Source organism: Dromiciops gliroides, chromosome 4 (genome assembly GCF_019393635.1).
Source record: "Dromiciops gliroides isolate mDroGli1 chromosome 4, mDroGli1.pri, whole genome shotgun sequence".
Lineage (NCBI taxonomy): Eukaryota > Metazoa > Chordata > Mammalia > Microbiotheria > Microbiotheriidae > Dromiciops > Dromiciops gliroides.
This window is the reverse complement of record NC_057864.1, coordinates 261,943,365-261,963,967: the sequence shown is the minus strand read 5'-3', so window position 1 is coordinate 261,963,967 and position 20,603 is coordinate 261,943,365. Positions and strand designations below refer to the sequence as shown.

Genomic DNA, 20,603 nt, shown 5'->3' with positions numbered 1-20,603 from the left:
TCCCTCCTAAGCATTCTTTATCTTTATTTTTTTTAAATCTTTTTAAAATCTTTTTTTTGTTTGTTTGAGGGTTACTTGTTCCCATTAGGAAAGCCACAATTCCAGTCCAATTCACTCAGCCAGGGAAAGGTGATAGGAAAAGGACAGGACAGAGAATCAGGCCATCTGGGTTCTTGCCCAAGTCTCTGCCACTAACTAGCTTTATGACCTAAGGCATGTCAGATGATCACTCTGGGTCTCAGTTTCCCTTATCTATAAAATTAGGAAATCAAAGTTGATTGATCCATTCATCCAACGCCCTCACTTTATAACTGAGGGATCATTTGTTGAATACCTGTGATGGGCAAGGAAATGTGTTGGGTTCTAGCTCTCAGAGTCTATTCTAGGACTTCCTTCTTGGGGAAGCTCAATTAGTCACTGTGGTGCAGAAATGAGGGATCAGGTATAGGATGGCCAATGGCGGGGTAAAGAGGCCAGGCAGCATATTGTGTCTCCTTAGATTTCTGCTGATCCCACTTATCAGATCCCAGAGACCTGGCAAACTTCTGCAAGGCAGGGAGGATGGAAGCGGCAGCCAAGTCATGCCTCCAGTTTGGCTTTTGGAGCCAAGACTTAATCTGGGCTGTGGGAGCTAACTGTTTTCATATGAAAAAGCAAATTCAGAACATGAGGCAGAAACATCCCTGTGCACGTCAGAGAGTCATGTGCATACATTCCCTCTCCCTTGGCCTCTCCTCAAGTTCATCCTCATACATGGAAACTGAATGGACCTGGCCCGAACTCTCAGCAAAAACCTGGTTTGAACTTTTGTTGTCTGAAACACTTGTAGCTCACCCCTCCGGGAGTCCATTCAACAGACAAGGAAACAAAGCAGCCAAATCGGTGCAGTTCTTATCTGGGCCTACAGGGGAGCCGCAAGGAAGGCAACTTTTTTTTATCATTAGAGGATCTGGGTTGAAATCCTACCAGTGCTACTACCAATGTGACTTGGGAAAGTCACCTAACTGCCCTGGGTCTCAGGTTCCTCATTTATAAAATAAGATTAGTAGACTACATGGATCCTAAAGTGATCCTTGTGGTCAGTTAATTACAGAGGGATTGGATGCTCTCCTTGTTGTTCTTGTTGTCCAGTTGTTTTCAGTCTTGTCCAACTCTTCATGACCTTATTTGGGATTTCCTTGACAAAGATGCTGGAGTGGTTTGCCATTTCCGTAGCCAGCTCATTTTACAGATGAGGAAACTGATGCAAACAGAGTTAAGTGACTTGCCCAGGGTCACACAGCTAGGAAGTGTCTGAGACCAGATTTGAACTCGGGAAGATTAGATTCCTTGACTGTAGGCTTAGCAGTCTATCCACTGTGCCACCTAGATCTCCAAGATGCTCACCTAGCAGCATGTTTTACAATGATCAATCTGTATGCCACAGCATAAACATCTTTTCTACTTTGGAGAAAACACTTAAAGAATTTTCCAAGTAATTCTCCACTTTTTGTCAGCAGCTGTGCTTGGTTTTGACTTCTTGAAACATCATGGACCCTCCAGTAAGACCTGAAATGTCATCACTATGCTGATTGACTCAGTTTTTGGTACTTGGTACCTTCTCAGCTCCTCAGTGGCCTCTCTCCTCTAATTGGAGAGCTGGAGGATGGGGCAATAAACTCATCCCTAAGCCTTCCTTCATAGAAGGCTCAGAACTTTCACAACTTTGCAGGTAACTCCATTTTCCATCAGCAGCTCTTCTTGGTTTCAAATATCATCCCCTTTGGTGGTTCCCCATCCTCTCCTTTTCAGCTTCCTTTTCTGTGTTGTCTTTCCCCATTAGATTCTAAGTTCCTCAAGGCAAGAACTGCATCCCTTCCTCCTTCCCTTCTTCCCTTCCTCCCTCCCTTCCTCCCTCCCTCCCTTCCTCCCTCCGTTCCTCCTTCCCTTCCCTTTCCTTCTTTCCTTCCTTCCTTTCCTTTTTCCTTTCTTTCCCCCTTCCTTCCCTTTTTTATTTGTATCCCCAGACTTTAGCATAGGGCTAGGCACATAGTAAGCACTTATTAAATGTTTATTGAATTATGGAATTAAATGGTTCTAATCATTAAGAAACCTACATTTTTCTCCTGGCAGCTTCCACTGCTTCTTCCTAGTTCTACCCTCTAAGGTCCAAGAGGAACAAGTCTGATTCTTTAAAATGCTTGAAAATAGCCAACATATCCTGGGTCTCCTAAGTCTTTAATTCTTCAAGATAAACGCCACAAGTTGCCTCAGCAGATTTTCCCATAATCTTGAGGCACATTACCATATTCTAGAATCATAGACTCTAAAGCCAGAAGGGAGCTCAGGAACCAAAAAGTTGGACTCTCATTTTACATATGAGTCTCAGAGACATGATGTGAATTGGCCAAGGTCACAGACAGTGTCACAGGCAGCATTTGAACTTAGACTCTTTCCCTTCAGAACCACTCTGCTTCCCACTACATTATGTTGCCTCCCATAGCTCACCTTTCACTGGATGCTTTCTTTCTGATTTTTTTCTTCTCCCTCCCCTGCCCTTCTCTCCCTCCCACCCTTCATTGGAAAGAACAAGAAAAACAAAGCTGCAAAACAAATATGCATTGTTGAGCAAAACAAATTCCCACATTGGCCATGTCTAAAAATATATGTTCTTTGGATGCTCTCTAGCCTATCAACATTATTGCTAAAATGTGGTCCTCACAACCAAGTGCAGCACTCCAGATGTGGTCTAAGTGAGGCCAGAGGACAAAGATCTTCTCCTTCCTGATTCAGGCTTTTGTCTTTCCTGGTTGGCAGATCACACGGTTGACTCATATTGAGTTTGCAGTTTCCTCAAAATTCCCAAGTCTTTTCCAGTGGATCTGCTGTCTAGCCACACCTCTCCAGTCTTATGAAGTTGATTTTGTGGACTCAAGTTGTAAGACTTTATATTAGTTCCCACTTTCTTAGATCCAGCCTAGGGTTCTAGTATAGGGGTCAGCAAACTATGACCCAAAGGCCAAATCAAGCCTGCCCACCTGTTTTTGCATGGCCTTTAAGCTAAGAATGTTTTTTTTTTCGTGTGTTTTTTTTTTAAAAATGCAATAAAGCTTGATTTAGGGCAGCTAGGTGGTGCAGTGGATAAAGCACCGTCCCTGGATTCAGGAGGACTTGAGTTCAAATCTGGCCTCAGACACTTGACACTTAATTAGCTGTGTAACCTTGGGCAAGTCACTTAACCCCAATTACCTCACCCCCCCAAAAAAAAATAAATAATAAAGCTTGATTTAAAAATCATTCTTTGCCCTTGTCTCTATGGAAACAGGCAGTGGACTGCAGCCCACAGGGCATTTTTTGCTGACCCCTCTCTTTCTTGTTGAGCTTCTCTTGGTTCCAGACTCAGTTATTTAGTGTGCTGGCTGTCTGCTCTCCTGCCGCTTTGTTACATAGCAATCCAATGTAACAGACATTTTAGACCTTAAACTTTCAGTCTCTTAATAATTTCAAAGACCCTAGGGTTCATAGTAGCTCATTAAGGCTTCACCTTTCACCCTAACTTAAAGCCTGAAGGAAGAAATCTGCCACTGTGTATTGGATGGACACTATGATGAAAAGTACTGCTATGTCCTTTGCAAACCTCAAAATGCACTTACAATATGGAGACACATGAGCACATTCCAACCAAGCTGCAATAGAGAGAGTGCGTGTACTTTTGTTTCTTCTTTTTTAATATTTTTGTTAGATATTTCCCAATTACATGTAAAATTTTTTGACATTCATTTTTTAGTCTTTTTTTTTTTTTGCCGGGCAATGGGGGTTAAGTGACTTGCCCAGGGTCACACAGCCAGTAAGTGTCAAGTGTCTGAGGCCGGATTTGAACTCAGGAACTCCTGAATCCAGGGCCGGTGCTTTATCCACTGCGCCACCTAGTTGCCCCCGACATTCATTTTTTAAAATTTTGAATTCCTAATTCTCTTCCTCCCTTCCACTCCTCCCCGAACTATTGAAAAGGCAAGCAATATGCTATCAATTATACATATGGAGTCATGTAAAAATATATTCCATATTAACCATGTTACAAAAGAAAACACACACAAATGAGAAAAATTAAGTTTTAAAAAGTATGCTTTGGTCTGTACTTAGAGTTCATCAGTTCTCTCTCTCTCTCTGGATGTGGATAGCATTTTTCATCGAGGGTCCTTTGAAATTGTCTTGGATCAGGGGCAGCTAGGTGGCACAGTGGATAAAGCACCAGCCCTGGATTCAGGAGGACCTGAGTTCAAATCTGACCTCGGATACTTGACACTTACTAGCTATGTGACTTTGAGCGAGTCACTTAACCCTCATTGCCCCACACAAAAAAAGAGAGAGAGAGAGAAAGAGAAAGAAAGAAAAAGATCATTTTGGATTGTTGTATTGCTGAAAATAGCAAAGTCATTCACAGTTGGTCATCATGCAACATTGTTGTTACTGTGTACAATGTTCTGGTTCTGCTCATTTCACTTTGCATCAGTTCATATAGGTCTAACCACATGTTTCTGAAACTAACCCCCTTGTCATTTCCCATAGCACAATAATATTCCATCACAATCATGTACCACAACATGTTCAACCATTCTCCAATTGATGGACATCCCTTCAATTGCCAATTTTTTACCATCACAAAAAGAGCTTTCATATTTTGAACATGTAGGTCCTTTTCCATTTCTTTTATCTCTTTGGGATACAGACCTAGTAGTGGTATTGCTAGGTCAAAGGTTATGCACAGCTTTATAGCCCTCTGGATATAGTTCCAATTGTTCTAGAGAGAAGTTTTCAAATTACTATTATTATTTTTAAAATTAAGAGAACAGTTTGTTTTTTGTAGACCCTTTCTTGTAATAAACATTTTTATTTATACTTTTGGGTTCCAATTTTTAGCCCTCTTTTCCTCCCACCTTTCCCCCCCTCCCCAAGGTGGCAAAAATCAGATATGGGTTATACATGTATGATTATGTAAAACATTACCATATTAGTCATTTTGTACAAGGAAACTTTATTGAAAGAAAAAAATGAAAGAAAGTAAAAAATAGCTCCCTTCAGTATGTTCTATCAATATCAGTTCTTTCTTTGGAGGTAGATAGTATGTTTCATTAATAGTCCTTTGGGATTGTGTAGACCCGTTTTTAAAGTCTACAATGGTGATTGCCTCCTACCTTTGATTAGGATGGCTATGTTAAGACTCTACTATTGCTTGCCTTAAATAACCCCTTCTTATCCAGTGACACCAGATTTTATGACAAACACTAGAGAGATTAACAGCTGGTACACTTGACCAAGGAAAAATGACACACATCTGGCTTTGCCACCAACTTGTTGGGAGGTCTCTGCCAAATCAACACTCTGTTCTTAAATTACCATCTCTGTAAAATTAGTGGTAGTAAGGCATCATTCAAATGTTAGGAATTATTGAGTGCCTACTATGTACAAAACACTTAGGGAAAAATGGGCGAAGTAACATAAGGACAGATCCTTTGGACATAAGCACTTTATTAATTTCAAACTATTCTGAATAGATGAATGCTCTTCTCATTTATATAAAAGTGACAAAACACTGTGAAAAAAGTTACAGATGGGGGCAGCTAGGTGGTGCAGTGGATAGAGCCCTGGCCCTGGAGTCAGGAGGACCTGAATTCAAATCCAGCCTCAGACACTTGACACTTACTAGCTGTGTGATCCTGGGCAAGTCACTTAACCCCAATTGCCTCACCAAAAAAAAAAAAAAAAAAAGTTACAGATGCCTAATTCCCAGCTCTGCCTTTACTTGTCTATGTAACCTTGGGCAAAGCACTTCCCCTTCTTGGGCTTCAGTTTCCTCACTTGTAAAATAAATGGGGGAAAGGCCCATTAAATGTTCTCCTTAAGAGCCCTTCCAGTGTTGACCTTCTGGGATCCTAGTAGCACTTTGCAATGAAATTAGACCCGCCTTGTCTACTGGTTGTACACAAAAGGCCAGTGATAACAAATACAAGTGTCTTTGTCTCACAAAAAAATACTATGTAGACACAACCAAACCAGAATGTTCTTTCATTTGAGTAGTTGTGTTGTTTTCCAGAAAGAGGAGTGGTGAGCGATCAGAGAGGAGGCCTAGGCATTTTGCCATGCTTCCCCCTTCCATTTAAATGATTTCCAGGAAGAGTGATACATACTGTACGCTGGCCCACTATTTTGCTATCTCATAGTAGCCACAGTAACTTTGATCTATACTCATTCCTTCCCTGTTTAGTGGAAAGGAGAGATAACATATAGCTTTCCTCTTCACCTTTTATACTCCTCCAGTTTACTGATTTTTTTCCTTCAGAATTTTTTATTTTAGATTAAACATGATACTACCTCATAATTTCAGTTTTCTATTTTTTTTTATGGGGCAATGAAGGTTAAGTGACTTGCCCAGGGTCACACAACTAGTAAGTGTCAAGTGTCTGAGGCTTCATTTGAACTCTGGTCCTCCTGAATCCAGGGCTGGTGCTTTATCCACTGTGCCACGTAGCTGCCCCCAGTTTTCTACTTCTTAAAATTTTGTTTTTATTTTTAAACTGTGTGTATGAAAGATAACCTGGCATTGTAGATAAGGCACTGGACTTGGAGACAGAAAGATCTGAGTTCTGTGATGGGTAAAACTAAATCACCTTACCTGCCCTCTCCCCCCCCCCCCCGTGTGGGGGAAGCTAGCTAGGGTTTACTTATAAATTAGAAGCTTCAGCAACAGTTTAGGCATTAAGCATTTGTTAAAGTATATTAGAAGTCGACAAAGAGAGAACACGTGTCTCTGAAAGAATAGAAAAATCTAGCTAAGATCTACGCAGGAGAGAGAGAGAAAAATCCGCCTCCACCTAGCATATCAAGCTACCCAGAGAAAGAACCTAAGTCTTTTCCAGTGGAAGCTTCCTGTGGGACAGGAAGAGGGGCTGTCCCCTTACACAGCTCCAAGCTAATTGGCTGGTAGCATTAGACTTGAAGGTGGTCCATGAACTGTGAGGTAACTTCTAGACACTGAATTGACCTTGGAAAGGTCACCCCATGCTCTCTCAACAGGGGGCCCCTGGTAATAATGTTCTTACAGTTCAAATCCTATCTCTGACATTTACTATCTGCATCACATTTCACAAGTCACTTCATCTCTGGGTTCTATAGTTTCCTTATCTATAAAATGAGAAGGTGAGACTCATAGGTTTCTACAGTCTATTTTAACTTGAAATTGATGATCTCATAGGCCTGTGATTTCAATGTAATTACCCATACAGGAAAACTTAGCCCCTTTTCTGCAACTTATATTCTTGGAGAGTCATATGGGGTAGGTGGAGGAAGGTTGAGCAACTAGCCTGGGGTGACAGCAACAGTATATGTCAGAGAGGAAACTCCAACTATGTCATCCTGACTCCAAGGACACTGGTCAACCCACTGGGCCGAATTACTTATGATCTCTCTAGTTAAGAGAGTTAGATCTGGGGTGACTGGCTATCCTCCAAATGATCTTCATTTTACCCAAGGATACCCACAAGACAGGGACTACTCTAAGAGAAACACAGAGCAAGGAGGAGACCCAGGAATGGTCAGAGAGGTTGGAGGAGAAGCATGAAAGTAGTGTCTACACACACCTAGAAAAAAGACAGTGTCAAGGGGAAGGAGACCAAGGTGTCAAAGGCTGCACAACATTCAGTATAATATAAAAGAGGGAGCAGGCCTGTTCTTTGTGGCTCCAGGGAACACTTCATGAATTCTTCCTTCATCCACTCTATGTTCATATTTTTAATGTTCTAGCCAAAAATGGCCTATTTTGTTTCCCCAATTCAGTATTCCCCTCCTTTGCCTTTAGTAGGCTGTCTCTCTGATGTGGAATACACTTCCTCTTCCCCTCCACCTCTTGTCCTCTTTAGCTTTTTTTTTTTTTATAGTGAGGCCATTGGGGTTAAGTGACTTGCCCAGGGTCACACAGCTAGTAAGTGTTAAGTGTCTGAGGCTGGATTTGAACTCAGGTACTCCTGACTCCAGGACCAGTGCTCTATTCACTGCGCCACCTAGCTGCCCCCTCATTAGCTTTTCTTAAGGTTCAATTCAGGTGCAACCTTTTATCACCCATCCTAACCTGTGTCCTGTAAGTAGGATGAACTCTTCTTTAGGGCAGGCACTATTTTTCATTTTGTCTCTGAGTTCCCAGTGTCTAGCAAAGCGCCCAGCATGGTACACTAGAGAGAGCACTGGCTTTAGAGTCAAAGGACTGAGGGTGGAATCTTGCTTTCTGTCACTGTGACCTTTGGCAAGTCACTTAATTTTTCTCATTCTAACTTCTTTATCTCTGTAAGATGAAGGAATTGGCCTAGATGATCTCTAGGTCCCTTCTAGTTCTAAATCTGTGATTCCATGGTTCTTTAAAGGAATCAAGTTGAATTGGTTCATCGAGCCTGAATCAATGGGTAGAAATTGAATGGAGGCAGAATTTGACTCGATGTGTTTTCTTTTAGTTTTCTTAGTTTAGTTTTTTTGTTTTGTTTTCATTTTGGGGGGCTTGGTTTTTTTGGGGGGGTGTTTTGAGGGGAGAGAGAGAGAGAGAGAGAGAGAGAGAGAGAATGAGCTTTCCAATAATGAGACAGTCTATGTGGTTAGGTAATAGGGATGTTCAAGCACAGACTGTATGACCACCTTTTTATAAAGGCTGTTGGAGACTTTGATCTAGCAACACAACTGCTAGGTCTATATCCCAAAGAAATAAAAAAGTACAAAATTTTTGTACTTGTACAAAAATATTTATGGCAGGTCTTTTTGTGGTGGATAAGAATTGGAAATTGAAGGAATGCCCATGAATTGGGAAATGGCTGAACAAGTTGTGATATATTATTAGAATGAAATACTATTGTGCTATAAGAAATGATGAGCAGGATGCTCTCAGAAAAAACTGGAAAGACTTACATGAACTGATGCAAAGTGAAGTGAGCAGAAACAAGAGGACTGTGGGGACAGCTAGGTGGCGTAGTGGATAAAGCACTGACCCTGGATTCAGGAGGACCTGAGTTCAAATCCGGCCTCAGACACTTGAAACTTATTAGCTGTGTGACCCTGGGCAAGTCACTTAACCCTCATTGCCCTGCCCCCCCAAAAAAAGAATAGTTTTGGGGATCAGCTAGGTGGTACAGTGGATAAAGCACCGGCCCTGTATTCAGGAGGACCTGAGTTCAAATTTGACTTCAGATACTTGACACTTACCAGCTGTGTGACCCTGGGCAAGTCACTTAACCCTCATTGCCCTGCCCCCCCCCAAAAAGAATAGTTTTGGGGAGCAGCTAGGTGGTGCACTGGATAAAGCACCAGCCCTGGATTCAGGAGGACCTGAGTTCAAATCTGACTTCAGATACTTGACACTTACTAGCTGTGTGACCCTGGGCAAGTCACTATAACCCTCATTACCCAACAAAAAAAAAAGGGGGAAAAAAAGAGGACATTGTACATAGTAACATCAATATTGTACAATGAAACAATGTGAATGATTGTTCTTCTTAACAGTATGATAATCCAAGACAATGCCAAAGGAATCATGAGGAAAAAACTATCTGCTCCAAAGAAACAACTGATGTTGTATGAATACAGACTGAAATATGCTGTCTTTCCTTCCTTCTTTCTTTCCCTTCTTCCCTCTCTCCCTCCCTTCTTTCCTCCCTCCCTCTCTTCTTCTCTCCGTTCCTCCCCCTTCCTTCTTTTATCTGTCTTCTTCTACAAAATGGATAATATGGAAATGTTTTACATGATTGCACATGTATAACCTATATCAGATTGCTTATTGTCTCAGGGAGGGGAGAGGAGAGGGCAGAAGGGATAGAATTTGAAACTCAAAAATTTTAACAAAGATGTTAAAATTTGTTTTCACATGTAATTGGGGGAAATATATATACATACATACATATGTTTATATATATACATACATACATACATATATATATATATATATATATATATATATACACATACACATACACATACAGCTAGTGATGCAGTGGATAAAGCACCAGCCTTGGATTCAGGAGCACCTGAGTTCAAATCCTACTTAAGATACTTGACACTTACTAGCTGTGTGACCCTGGGAAAGTTACTTAAGCCTCATTGCCCCACAAAAAATAAAAATGAAAAAATAAAAAGGCTATTGGAGAGGGGATTCCAACATTGCACAGGAATTTGGACTGAATGACCACTAAGTTTCCTTTCAGTGATAAGATTCTCTGATTATCAATGTCTTTCCTGCTCATTTAGAAATGAACGAACAAAAATGCCAACAGCCTTGACATTACAAACACATTCTGCTGGTGATCTTTTTTAGGATGCCCAACATACTCTTGCAATATATTTGCCCAAGGAAACAATTGCCATGCTACTCTTCCTTTCTCCATTTTCCTTGTACCCTCAAAGATGCATTTTAAATCAATTGCTATTGTCTTTGTTCCAGATTGTAGCCAAGAAATACCGCAACTATGAGATCCCTGCGGAGATGACAGGTCTGTGGCGGTATCTCAAGCATGCCTACGCACGAGATGAATTCACCAACACCTGTGCAGCTGACAGTGAGATTGAAATGGCTTACGCTGATGTGGCCAAGCGACTCAGCAAATCTTGAACACTCCCTCATCCCATCTTGTCTCTGCTGCAAAAGAACTTATTCTCCACCAAAGACTCCTGCTTCACAGACTCTTCTTCCCTATTGTCTTGGGATTTTATTTTTTTTTCATTACCAAGTCTTGCTGATGTCACCACAACACCAGCATTCTGTCTTTCAGAAAGATCTGGAACTCATCTGGTCTTACCAGTTGGGGAAATTGAAGGGCAGAGGTGCAAAATCCTATCAGTTGATCTCTTCAAGCACTGGTCTGATCTTCGTTTAGCCCAAGTGCTTGAAGCCCTCTCACACTTGTGGTTGTTTAGCTGGCTATCCTGCCAACATCTCAAACCATGTTCCTGAGTAGATTAGGAACATATAACCAAAACTGGCTCCTCTTCTTCCCTTTTCATTAATCCCAGTGACTAAGGATATGAGACACTTTTTAAGTAGATCTTGTCAGAGGCAGTAATTTTGCCTCAATGGAGAGGTAGAAAGTATGTGCTGAGGATGAGGGTGGGTGGGTGGTGATTGTTGAATTCTGGCAGATCCACTTTCAGCCAGAACCTTTTAGCAACCCCCTTGCCAGTGAGTCCTACACAAAGATAAAATTGAATACTCCTTAGTCACTGGTTCAGCAGGCTCAGCTGCTACTTTTGGTGCTGGTAATGTTGTTATAATGCTGCCCAGCAGTAATTAATCTAAACTTTCATTTGTTTCAGACTATGGTGGGAAAGAGGGCGAACACAATTTTCAACCAGTGTACTTGAAGGCCAAGGGAAAAGTTGGTGACCCAGAGGGAGGAGAGGGCAAAGGAGTGGAGCAATGTTGATGCCAAAAGGCCCACTGGGTCTGCCAGCCAGTGGGGAATGCTTGAGCACTGATATTTGCTTGCCACTGGGTTGGGCATATTTATCAATGTATATGTTTTGATCCATGGGGAGAGGAGAAAAATGAGTTCTCTGCAGGCCTTAAGTGCTGAAATCTGCCAGGCAGGTATTGTCTCTTCTTCTCTAGGTCTTGGGATGGTGTATTATCTCATCACCACCAGCCCTCCAGCCAGAGAACTAAGAAATGGCCAAAAGATTTTCCTCCACTTCCTGCTGGTATTCCTTGTCTACTGACTTTCTCAGATGAGTCCGTCCCGTTGCTTCTGGATGTTTCATTTATGTTAGTAGCTGTCTTGACTGCATGAGAATTACCTTTGATCTATGGATTGAGCATTGAGCATCTTAAGGACAAGATTTTCATGCTGAGGGAGCTATGTGTTTTGAACTCAAGTTCAACATGGTTTATTTCACATTGGGTGGAATCTACCAACACATCTGGGTCATGTTTCCAATCTTAAACATTTTCTGCCAATTACAAACAGATGGCTGACCTTCAGAGGTATAACTAAGTCAGGGTGACCAAAGCTTGGTCTGAGGATGCCAAAAATACCATCTTATAGTGCTCTTCCTTTTCCTCTCATATGAACTGCTCCTTTACTCATCACAACCATAGTGATGGTGGCCTTGTTTTGGGATGTGCTTCCCCCACCCCATCCCCAGCGGTCACTTCCAAGGCTGTCTATTCCACCTTCCTTTAACCTCCTTTGACTTGCTCCCTGCCTCTTCCTCTATTTTTTCCTGCCAAAAAATCCTTATTATGGTTCTAACCAACATTTTGCCTCCTGGTTTTGCCTCTATCACATTTCATTTATAACAGAAGGATCTGTGAAAAGGGAGCATTAAGAAATTAACTGACCACCATCTGTGTCTCCCAATTAAGTCATTGTGAAGAACACTATATCAGGCAGGGACCAAACTCAACAATCCTTCCCTATTTATTGCCTGCTGTTAGAGTTATTGGGTTTAAGAGCACCTCAAAACCACTAAATTTGATTTAACATTTCCCACAATGGTCAAGACAGACAGGTATTGGTCTCCCCATAGGAACAGCACCAGATTTCTGGCAACAGAGGGAAGAATCACCTTTTCCCCTGGGATTTTGGAAGGGTAAATGACACCTTGACTAGAAGACAGAGAGGGGAAAGGATATACCTTAATTCTCAATATTTTGCCTTTTGCCTATAGGAGGAAATGACTCAGTAAGACTTTTATAAGCCCTGAGAGGTGGAGGGAAAGGAGGGTTGAAAAATATAGAATGAACTGATTCAGTTCTCTGTCTCAAAAAACCTTTCCACAGGCTCCATGGAAACCCTGCTACTTGAGATGTTTAAACATGAGACCTGATGAGGAAATCAACCATTTTTACTGCAGGAAAATATTCTGAATTGGGCCCTGGGGGCTGATGACCTGAATGGTCCCAGAGGTCTTTTAATTAGTGTGAAATCCTGTCATACTCAGAAATGCTTCCTTGGCTGTACAGAACAAACTAGATGACCTGGAAGAAACTTTACATTTCTCATTTCTGTGAGCTTCTACACCCTCACCCTTCTTTCCCTTAAAACACATTCAATAGTATATACAGGGACCTACTGTCAGCTCCAAGGTAGGGCTGCTTGAGTGAGAATTTTAAATGGAATGCAATAACTCTGATGGATTCCCCAAAGCCAACTGCGAGAGAAACTTTTAAAAATGGCATCCTTAGAGCCAGCTATGATCTTGATGCCTGAGGGAAGGAACCCCATGTATAATAACCAGAGTCAGTAACTGAGCATTTATAATGTTGACATAAAAGATGACATTTTAAAATGATACCCAACTGGGATAAACAGTTTTTTGGTCTCCAGAATAGGTAATTATATAACATATTTGATTAATGTCCATGTTTTAATAATGTTTTAAGACTGGATTGATTGGCACAGTTAAAACCCAGCAAGATATATAGTGGAAGACCAGAGCTGAGAGTCAGAAGATCTGGATTTTCAAGTTGACTTGACTTCTAAGTCACTGTGTGATCTTGGGCAATTTATTTCTCCTCTTGAAGCTTTACTTCCCCCACCCATTAAATGAAGACTTAGATCAGATGACCTTCAGTTTCTTTAACACATTGACCTTCTATAATCACACCAACAATAACATTAGTGCCTGCCTATATTTTTGAAAATGCTTGCATTCTCCTCCAGGAATTTGCTTGTAGATCTGGTGATTATCATATATACTATCTGTTCAATATAAAATCCTAGTGAGAGATTGGACCAGTGTTCCTATGAACTAAATTTCTGGAATGAATTAGAGTTATTAAGGAGAGGAAGGCAAAACAAAAAAGAGAATTAGGTTTCTCAAGGAAATATTAATAACTTAAATGATCCATGATAAGAGAAATGTGAGCATCCACAGCCAAATTTGCATTGACCCACTGAAATTTCCTGATGAATGTCTCTGTGAGACAACTTTTCTACCCTCTGTAGGTAATGCCCCTTCTTAAGGAGAGTAAATCCGAGATCTTGCTTCTTGGATAGATACAACATTAATCCTATGATGGTAATAGAACTTAGAAACAGTTTCCCAAAGGTTCATTTCTTCATTTATTGTTTGACATTGCTACTTTTCATCATTATTTTAAATACTTATTTGAAAAGTTATCCTCTGTTCCCTCTGAAGTGATTTTTTTTTCTGATGGTAAGAGAACTGGTTTCTAAATTATGTGACCTTTAGAACTATTCTTTGTTCAAGGGAGAAAATGTCAGACCAACCTTCAACCTATTTGGCTCCTGAGTTCACATCCAATAACTACATACTGGTACTATGTTAATATATGAAAGAAATAAAAATGTGATGTTTCCCCTATCCCTTCCAGAACTGTTCCAATTGAATCTCACATTCTATCAGAGAACTGTTATATGTAAGCTAATCCTAGATATGGTTAAAGAAAACAGAAGCCATCTTCATGGAGAAACACTCCTAAATGAATATGGGGTTTATTTTTTTTAACAGCCCTGTTGGTGAAGCCTAGTCTCAAGGAGACAAGAACCTAAGATCTGGTTGTAAGCAAGTTCTCTTTGTACATAGTCTATGCAGGTATTTAAAATAGGAGCTGTCCAAAAGAGATGTTTGAATATCCCTTTCTTTCCCTCTGCCTCTCTGACAGACTTTCCTAAATCTATAGATTGGGGTAATATATCTTTTTTTTTTTCACAAGAAGGAGCATTTTGTTTGCAGACACACTCCAAGAGAAAGTCACCCGATTCTCACTAGACCTTTAACTGTGGTGATAAAATAACAGGACTTTCTGTGAAGCCTCAATAAATGTAAAATGCTTTTTAAATGAAGAAAAAGGAAACACAAGGGTTTTTGTCTCCTCATGGATCTGAACCATTTGTAAAATTATTTCCCAGTTCTGATTGGTACTTGATTCAAATAAAATTTGGTTTATTTTCAAATATTACAGAAAGGGTCGTCAAACTTCTTCTGAATGTAGACTGAAATTGTTTCAGAGGATGGTATTTATGGTGAGATATTCCTATAGTACATAATGCTGAAAAGAAAAATACTAAATGAGAGGAAAGAAAATTATAGTGAAGTCTGTTCATATTTTTCATCATTGATCACCTTCATATTTTTCTATTTAGAGTTGGCACAATTTTCTGCTAGAAGGCTACACCAGCCCCAAAGTCCAGTTCACTGGCCTCCCATGCTGTTTTATGCCAAACCACACCCTCTCTTCCCTGGCCTTCCTTTCCCCTCTTGCCCTAAATCCCCACACAGTATACCTCTTTCCAAGAATTTCTGCCTCCATGCTAATTCCTTTGGGTTGGAAAAGGAAGGGGAGGGGGAAAGGATTGTCTGAAGAACCACTGGGAAAAATGCAGATAATTTACCTAACAAGTGAAAAGTTTCTAGTGGTAGATAGCAGGAGAATATGCTATTATCACTCAATACATTAAGATGCATTTTTAGTTATTTTAAAGAGGAGGTAGTGAGCTAGGTTAACTCAGATAAACTGATCATTGAGTTTAGCTCATTGTCACCTCAATGAAGTTGAGTGGAGCCAGATTATGGAAATCCAAGAAAGCTGGACAGAGCAATTTTCCTTTGGCAAGGTAACCAATAGGAAGCCAATGAAAGGTTGTGAGCAGAGCAGTTGTTCCTGGTCCCAAAGTGATGAGTGTCCTCGGGACTGATAACAATGGAGGATGGTATCAGTTTCTATGCAGAGAATCCCAGCTAACGTTTCGTAAATGGTACCAGGGAAAACAAACCTCAGGAGATGATAAAAGGCGAACAGCATAAGTCCTTGGTTTTGTCACTCACTACTTCGTGTGACCTTGGACTCGTTTCCTTCTCTGAAAAATGAACAAGTTGAACTACATGCTTTCTAAGATTCCCCCTTCTATGTCCAAATCAATGATCACATAACACTTCTCCCCCTCCCCCCACCCCTACATAGGCTCTCAGTCCATCATCTCAGTCCTGGAATGGTGAGGTAATCTACCAAGTGAATGAGTTTCTCTCACCTATTCTGTTTACCTGTCGAGTTCTCCTCAATGCTCGGCTCACAACCTTTCATTGGCTCCCTGCTCTGCCTAGCTTTCTTGGACTTCTATAATCGGGCTCCACTCAACATCATCTTTCCCCCAACTCCCCAAAATATATCCTTTCCTCTAGCCAGATTGCCTTTTTTTTTTAAAGCATTTTTTAAAAAACGTGGCAATGAGGGTTAAGTGACTTGCCCAGGGACACACAGCTAGTAAGTGTCAAGTGTCTGAGCCCAGATTTGAACTCAGGTCTTCCTGAATCCAGGGCCAGTGCTTTATCAACTGTGCCACCTAGCCGTCCCCCCAGATTGCCTTCTTAAAAAGTGGCCCTTGATTATTCATCTCCTTCATCTCACAGCCTTGAATTTCTTCCTTTTCTCCATCCATCCACCTACTGGCAAGTTGTAATGCAGTGAATAGAATACTGGGCCTAGAGTCAGGAAGAACTGAGCTCAAATTCCACCTCAGACACTTACTAGTTGTGTGACCCAGGCAAATCACTTAACCTTATTTGCCTCCATTTTCTCATATGTAAAAATGAGTGGAAGAAGGAAATCACCAATCACTCCAGTATCTTTGCCAAAAAAACAAACAAACAAACAAAACCCAAAGCAGACATACCTAAATGGAATCCCAAAGAGTCACACATAACTGAAAATGACTGAACAATAACAAATGCTAAAAGATGACTTTTTTCCTACTTCACAATTTTGCCCAGGACTACATTGATGATTTGAAGTTGTGAGAATTGGAAAGACACCCCTTGCTGGGAAATATACTGTAGGGAAGCTCTGCCATGAGGAGAAAGCATGAGATTTGGAAACTATGAGATTTTAGGGCTGGAAGTTACTGCCTGTTAGTTGTATCTGCCATCTGTGGGTAGCTGTCAATCAGTACCACCAACCAATTAGCTGGGAGCTGTGTGTGTGGGGATGGCCCTGTTTCCTGTTTCACAGGAGGTTTCTGGGAGAAGGAGGGAGGAGCGAGGTCTTTTTTGGGTTCCTGACCTAGGCTTTGGTGGGTGAGATGCAGGGCCCTCTTAGAGATAGTTAGATTTTTACCTCTCTCTCCTCACCAACTTCTCATGCACTTTAATAAATACTTAAAAGTCTAAACTCTTGTTAAAGTTTCTAATTTAAGGCGATCACTCATTAGATTTTAGACATCATAGCTAGAATTTTAGGCCCTAACAAAGTATAGCCTCATAATCACTGTATTTAATTCAACTGTTACTTGCCAGATATAGAACTTCCTGACCTATGCCACTGTACCTGACAGAACCAAAATGGGAGATTTTTATAAGGATAATTGAATCCTAGTTCCATTACTTACATTTTTTTGAAGGGGCAATAAAGCTTAAGTGACTTGTCCAAGGTCAGACAGCTAGTAAATGTCAAGTGTCTGAAGCTGGATTTGAACTCGGGTCCTCCTGAACCCAGAGCTGGCGCTTTATCCACTGTGCCACCTAGCTACCCCATCATTAGTTACTATTGATGACTTTGGCAAGTCATAGATCCTTTCTAATCCTCAGTTTTGTCATCTATAAAATGAAGGGGTAAGATTAGATGACCTCTAACATTCTTTCCAGCTCTAGATTTATTATTCTAATAGAGATAAATTGAACTTCACAGGTGCCACTTGAGGCTGGGTAGGATACAATTTCATGGCTGGATGTGTAAGAATATATTCTATGCTGAAAAGGAACAGATTAGATAAGAGGGGCACCAAAGTAACATTGAACACTAGATGTATTTAGTTCGATTAAATTTAACAAGCATTGATTAAGTGCATAATTAAGTGTCCTAAACACTATACTAATTTCATTGAGTCAAAACAGATACCGATAAAATGTCATCCATGCCCCTAAAAAGCTCACTTGCATAGCAACCCTTTTTTTTTTTCTAATTCACATCTAGCAATCCCATGGATAAAATTCCAGAAAAGAAAGTCCTTTGCAGTACATGAATCTGTGAGCAAAATATTCTCATGTGCTCTCAGGGACAAGCACCACCCCTTCCACCCTTTAGTCTGTTATTGACTTGTTACCATATTAATTCTCTCACTGAATTCAAAGGCAATCTAGTAGGTATAATGTGAAATGATCTGATAAATTATTTAAAATGCAAAAACAATATCATTAACTACTCTGATCTATCACTCAAAGTGATATCACTCTGTGATATCGAAGAAATCTACTTTCCCATCACTTAACTCTCTTCTGTCTCAAAACCTAAACTTAGGCAAATATCATGTTCCTAGCCATATATACAGAACCATAGACAAACATTTAAGTAACATTGGCTGTGAGAAAGGTCACTCTCCAGTATCACCTCTAATACTCTAGAAAGGCAAGGGAAAGACAAAGTTGTTTATTAGAATTCCTTTCACTCATGTCAACTGTCAGCTTCTCTAAATTACTAGAACTAAGATCTGATGAATCAGTTCCCCTAAAAAAAGTTGTCTTTTCCTCTCATAATAACATTTTACTGAATTCAACCTCAGAAATGTCACTTAAATGCTTTTCTTCAGAGAATAAGGTTTCATTCAAAAAGTTAAGTTTTCGGGGGCAGAGCCAAGATGGCGGAGAGGAGGCAGCAAGCTGCCTGAGCTCTCCTTCTGTTCCCTCAAAACGAACATTAAATCAAGCCTCTGGACGGATTCTGAAACTACAGAACCTGCAAAGAGACAGAGAGACACAGTCCTCCAACCAGAGATAATTTAGAAGACTTCAGGAAAAGGTCGGTCTGACTCGGGCAAAAGGGAGGCCCAGCGCAGGGCAGCAACCCAGCGCCGAGGGGGTCGGGGCAAGTCAGCAGGAGCTGCGGGCCACAGCCGAACAACTGAGGCTCCCAGAACCTGGTTCAAAAATCTGGTGGCCAAGAAGGACAGTGGAAAAACCTACCGGCACCGGCCGAGAGGGCCACGAACGGCGGGATCAGACGCCGGGGTCTGGCGCCTGGCTGGCCGAGCACAATCAGACAGGAAGTGCAGGGCGGGGGTTCTCCACACACCATAAAGGCCTCAGAGTAAAAGCCCGGTCACACAGCACCTATACACCTGCACAAGAAGCCCAAAACAGGGACCCTGGTGCCCCCAGAGCAGACCTCAACTTAAAGAATAAATAAATAGGCTGCAAAAAAGAGCCCTCTCCATTGAGAGCTTCTGTATCAATAGGGAAGAAGCCAACACAAACTCAGATGAGGACAATAGCCTCAAATTGGCTACATCTGAAGCCTCACAAGGGAAGGTGAATTGGTCGCAAGAACAAAAAGCCTTCCTGGAAGAGCTCAAAAAGGATTTTAAAAATCAATTGCAAGAGATAGAAGAAAAAATGGGGAGAGAAATGAAAGCAAAACAAAAAAACTATGAAAAAAGAATCAGCAGCTTGGAAAAGGAAGCTGAAGAAAACAAAGCCTTAAAAAATTCATTTGGCCAAATGGAAAAAAAGGTGCATAATCTCACCGAAGAAAACAATACCTTAAAAAATTCACTTGGCCAAATGGAAAAAAAGCTGCATAATCTCACTGAAGAAAACAATACCTTAAAAAATTCACTTAGCCAAATGGAAAAAAAGGTGCATAATCTCACTGAAGAAAACAATGCCTTAAAAATTAAAGTGGGACAGTTGGAAGATAAGGAATCCATGAGACACCAAGAATCAGTCAAGCAGAATAAAAAAAATGAAAAAATAGAAGAAAATGTGAAATACCTCATTGGAAAGACAACTGATCTGGAAAACAGATCGAGGAGAGACAATTTGAGAATCATTGGACTGCCTGAAAGCCATGACCAGAAAAAGAATCTAGACACCATATTCCAGGAAATTATTAAGGAGAACTGCCCTGATATCATAGAATCAGAGGATAAAATCATCATTGAAAGAATCCACCGATCACCTCCTGAAAGAGACCCCAAAAGGAAAACTCCAAGGAATATTGTAGCCAAATTCCAGAATTATCAGGTGAAGGAGAAAATACTCCAAGCAGCCAGAAAGAAGCAATTTAAATATCATGGAGCCACAGTCAGGATTGCTCAGGACCTGGCAGCTTCAACATTAAAGGACCGCAAGGCTTGGAATATGATATTCCGGAAAGCAAAGGAGCTTGGATTGCAGCCGAGAATCTATTACCCAGCAAAAATGTGCATTTTCTTTCAGGGGAAAAGATGGACATTTAATCACATTGGGGACTTTCAATCTTTCCTGGTGAAAAGACCAGAACTGAATAGAAAATTTGATCTCAACATACAAGACTCAAGAGAAGTTTAAAAAGGTAAACAGAGGGGAAAAAAAAGTTACCCTATTAGGTTAAACTGTTTATATCTCTACACAGGAAGATAATACTCATAACTCTTAAGAACTGTAAATGTATTTGGGCAGAGAGAAGGACTTTATATAGAGGGTATAAATATAAATTGTCTTTGATGTGATGATACAAAAGAATTAAGGGGATAAAAAGGGAGTCTATGGGGAGGAGAGGAAAGGGGAGGTGGAATGGGATGAATTATATCATATGAAGAGGTGGAAAAAAACCTATTACAATAGAGGGAAAGAAAGGAGGGGGGAACATGGTTTCAACCCTATTC

The 20,603-nt window shown here is 40.8% G+C and overlaps 1 protein-coding gene across 1 annotated transcript in view; it reads left to right on the top strand.

Moving 5' to 3' along the window:
* Positions 1-14,897, top strand: part of CLIC5 (chloride intracellular channel 5) — a 135,929-nt gene extending 121,032 nt beyond the window's left edge. The window contains exon 6 of the mRNA XM_044000908.1: positions 10,451-14,897. Coding sequence (XP_043856843.1) covers positions 10,451-10,618 — 168 coding nt within the window. The 3' untranslated portion in view covers positions 10,619-14,897. The remainder of the gene's footprint in view (positions 1-10,450) is intronic.
* The last annotated feature ends 5,706 nt before the right edge of the window (positions 14,898-20,603 follow it).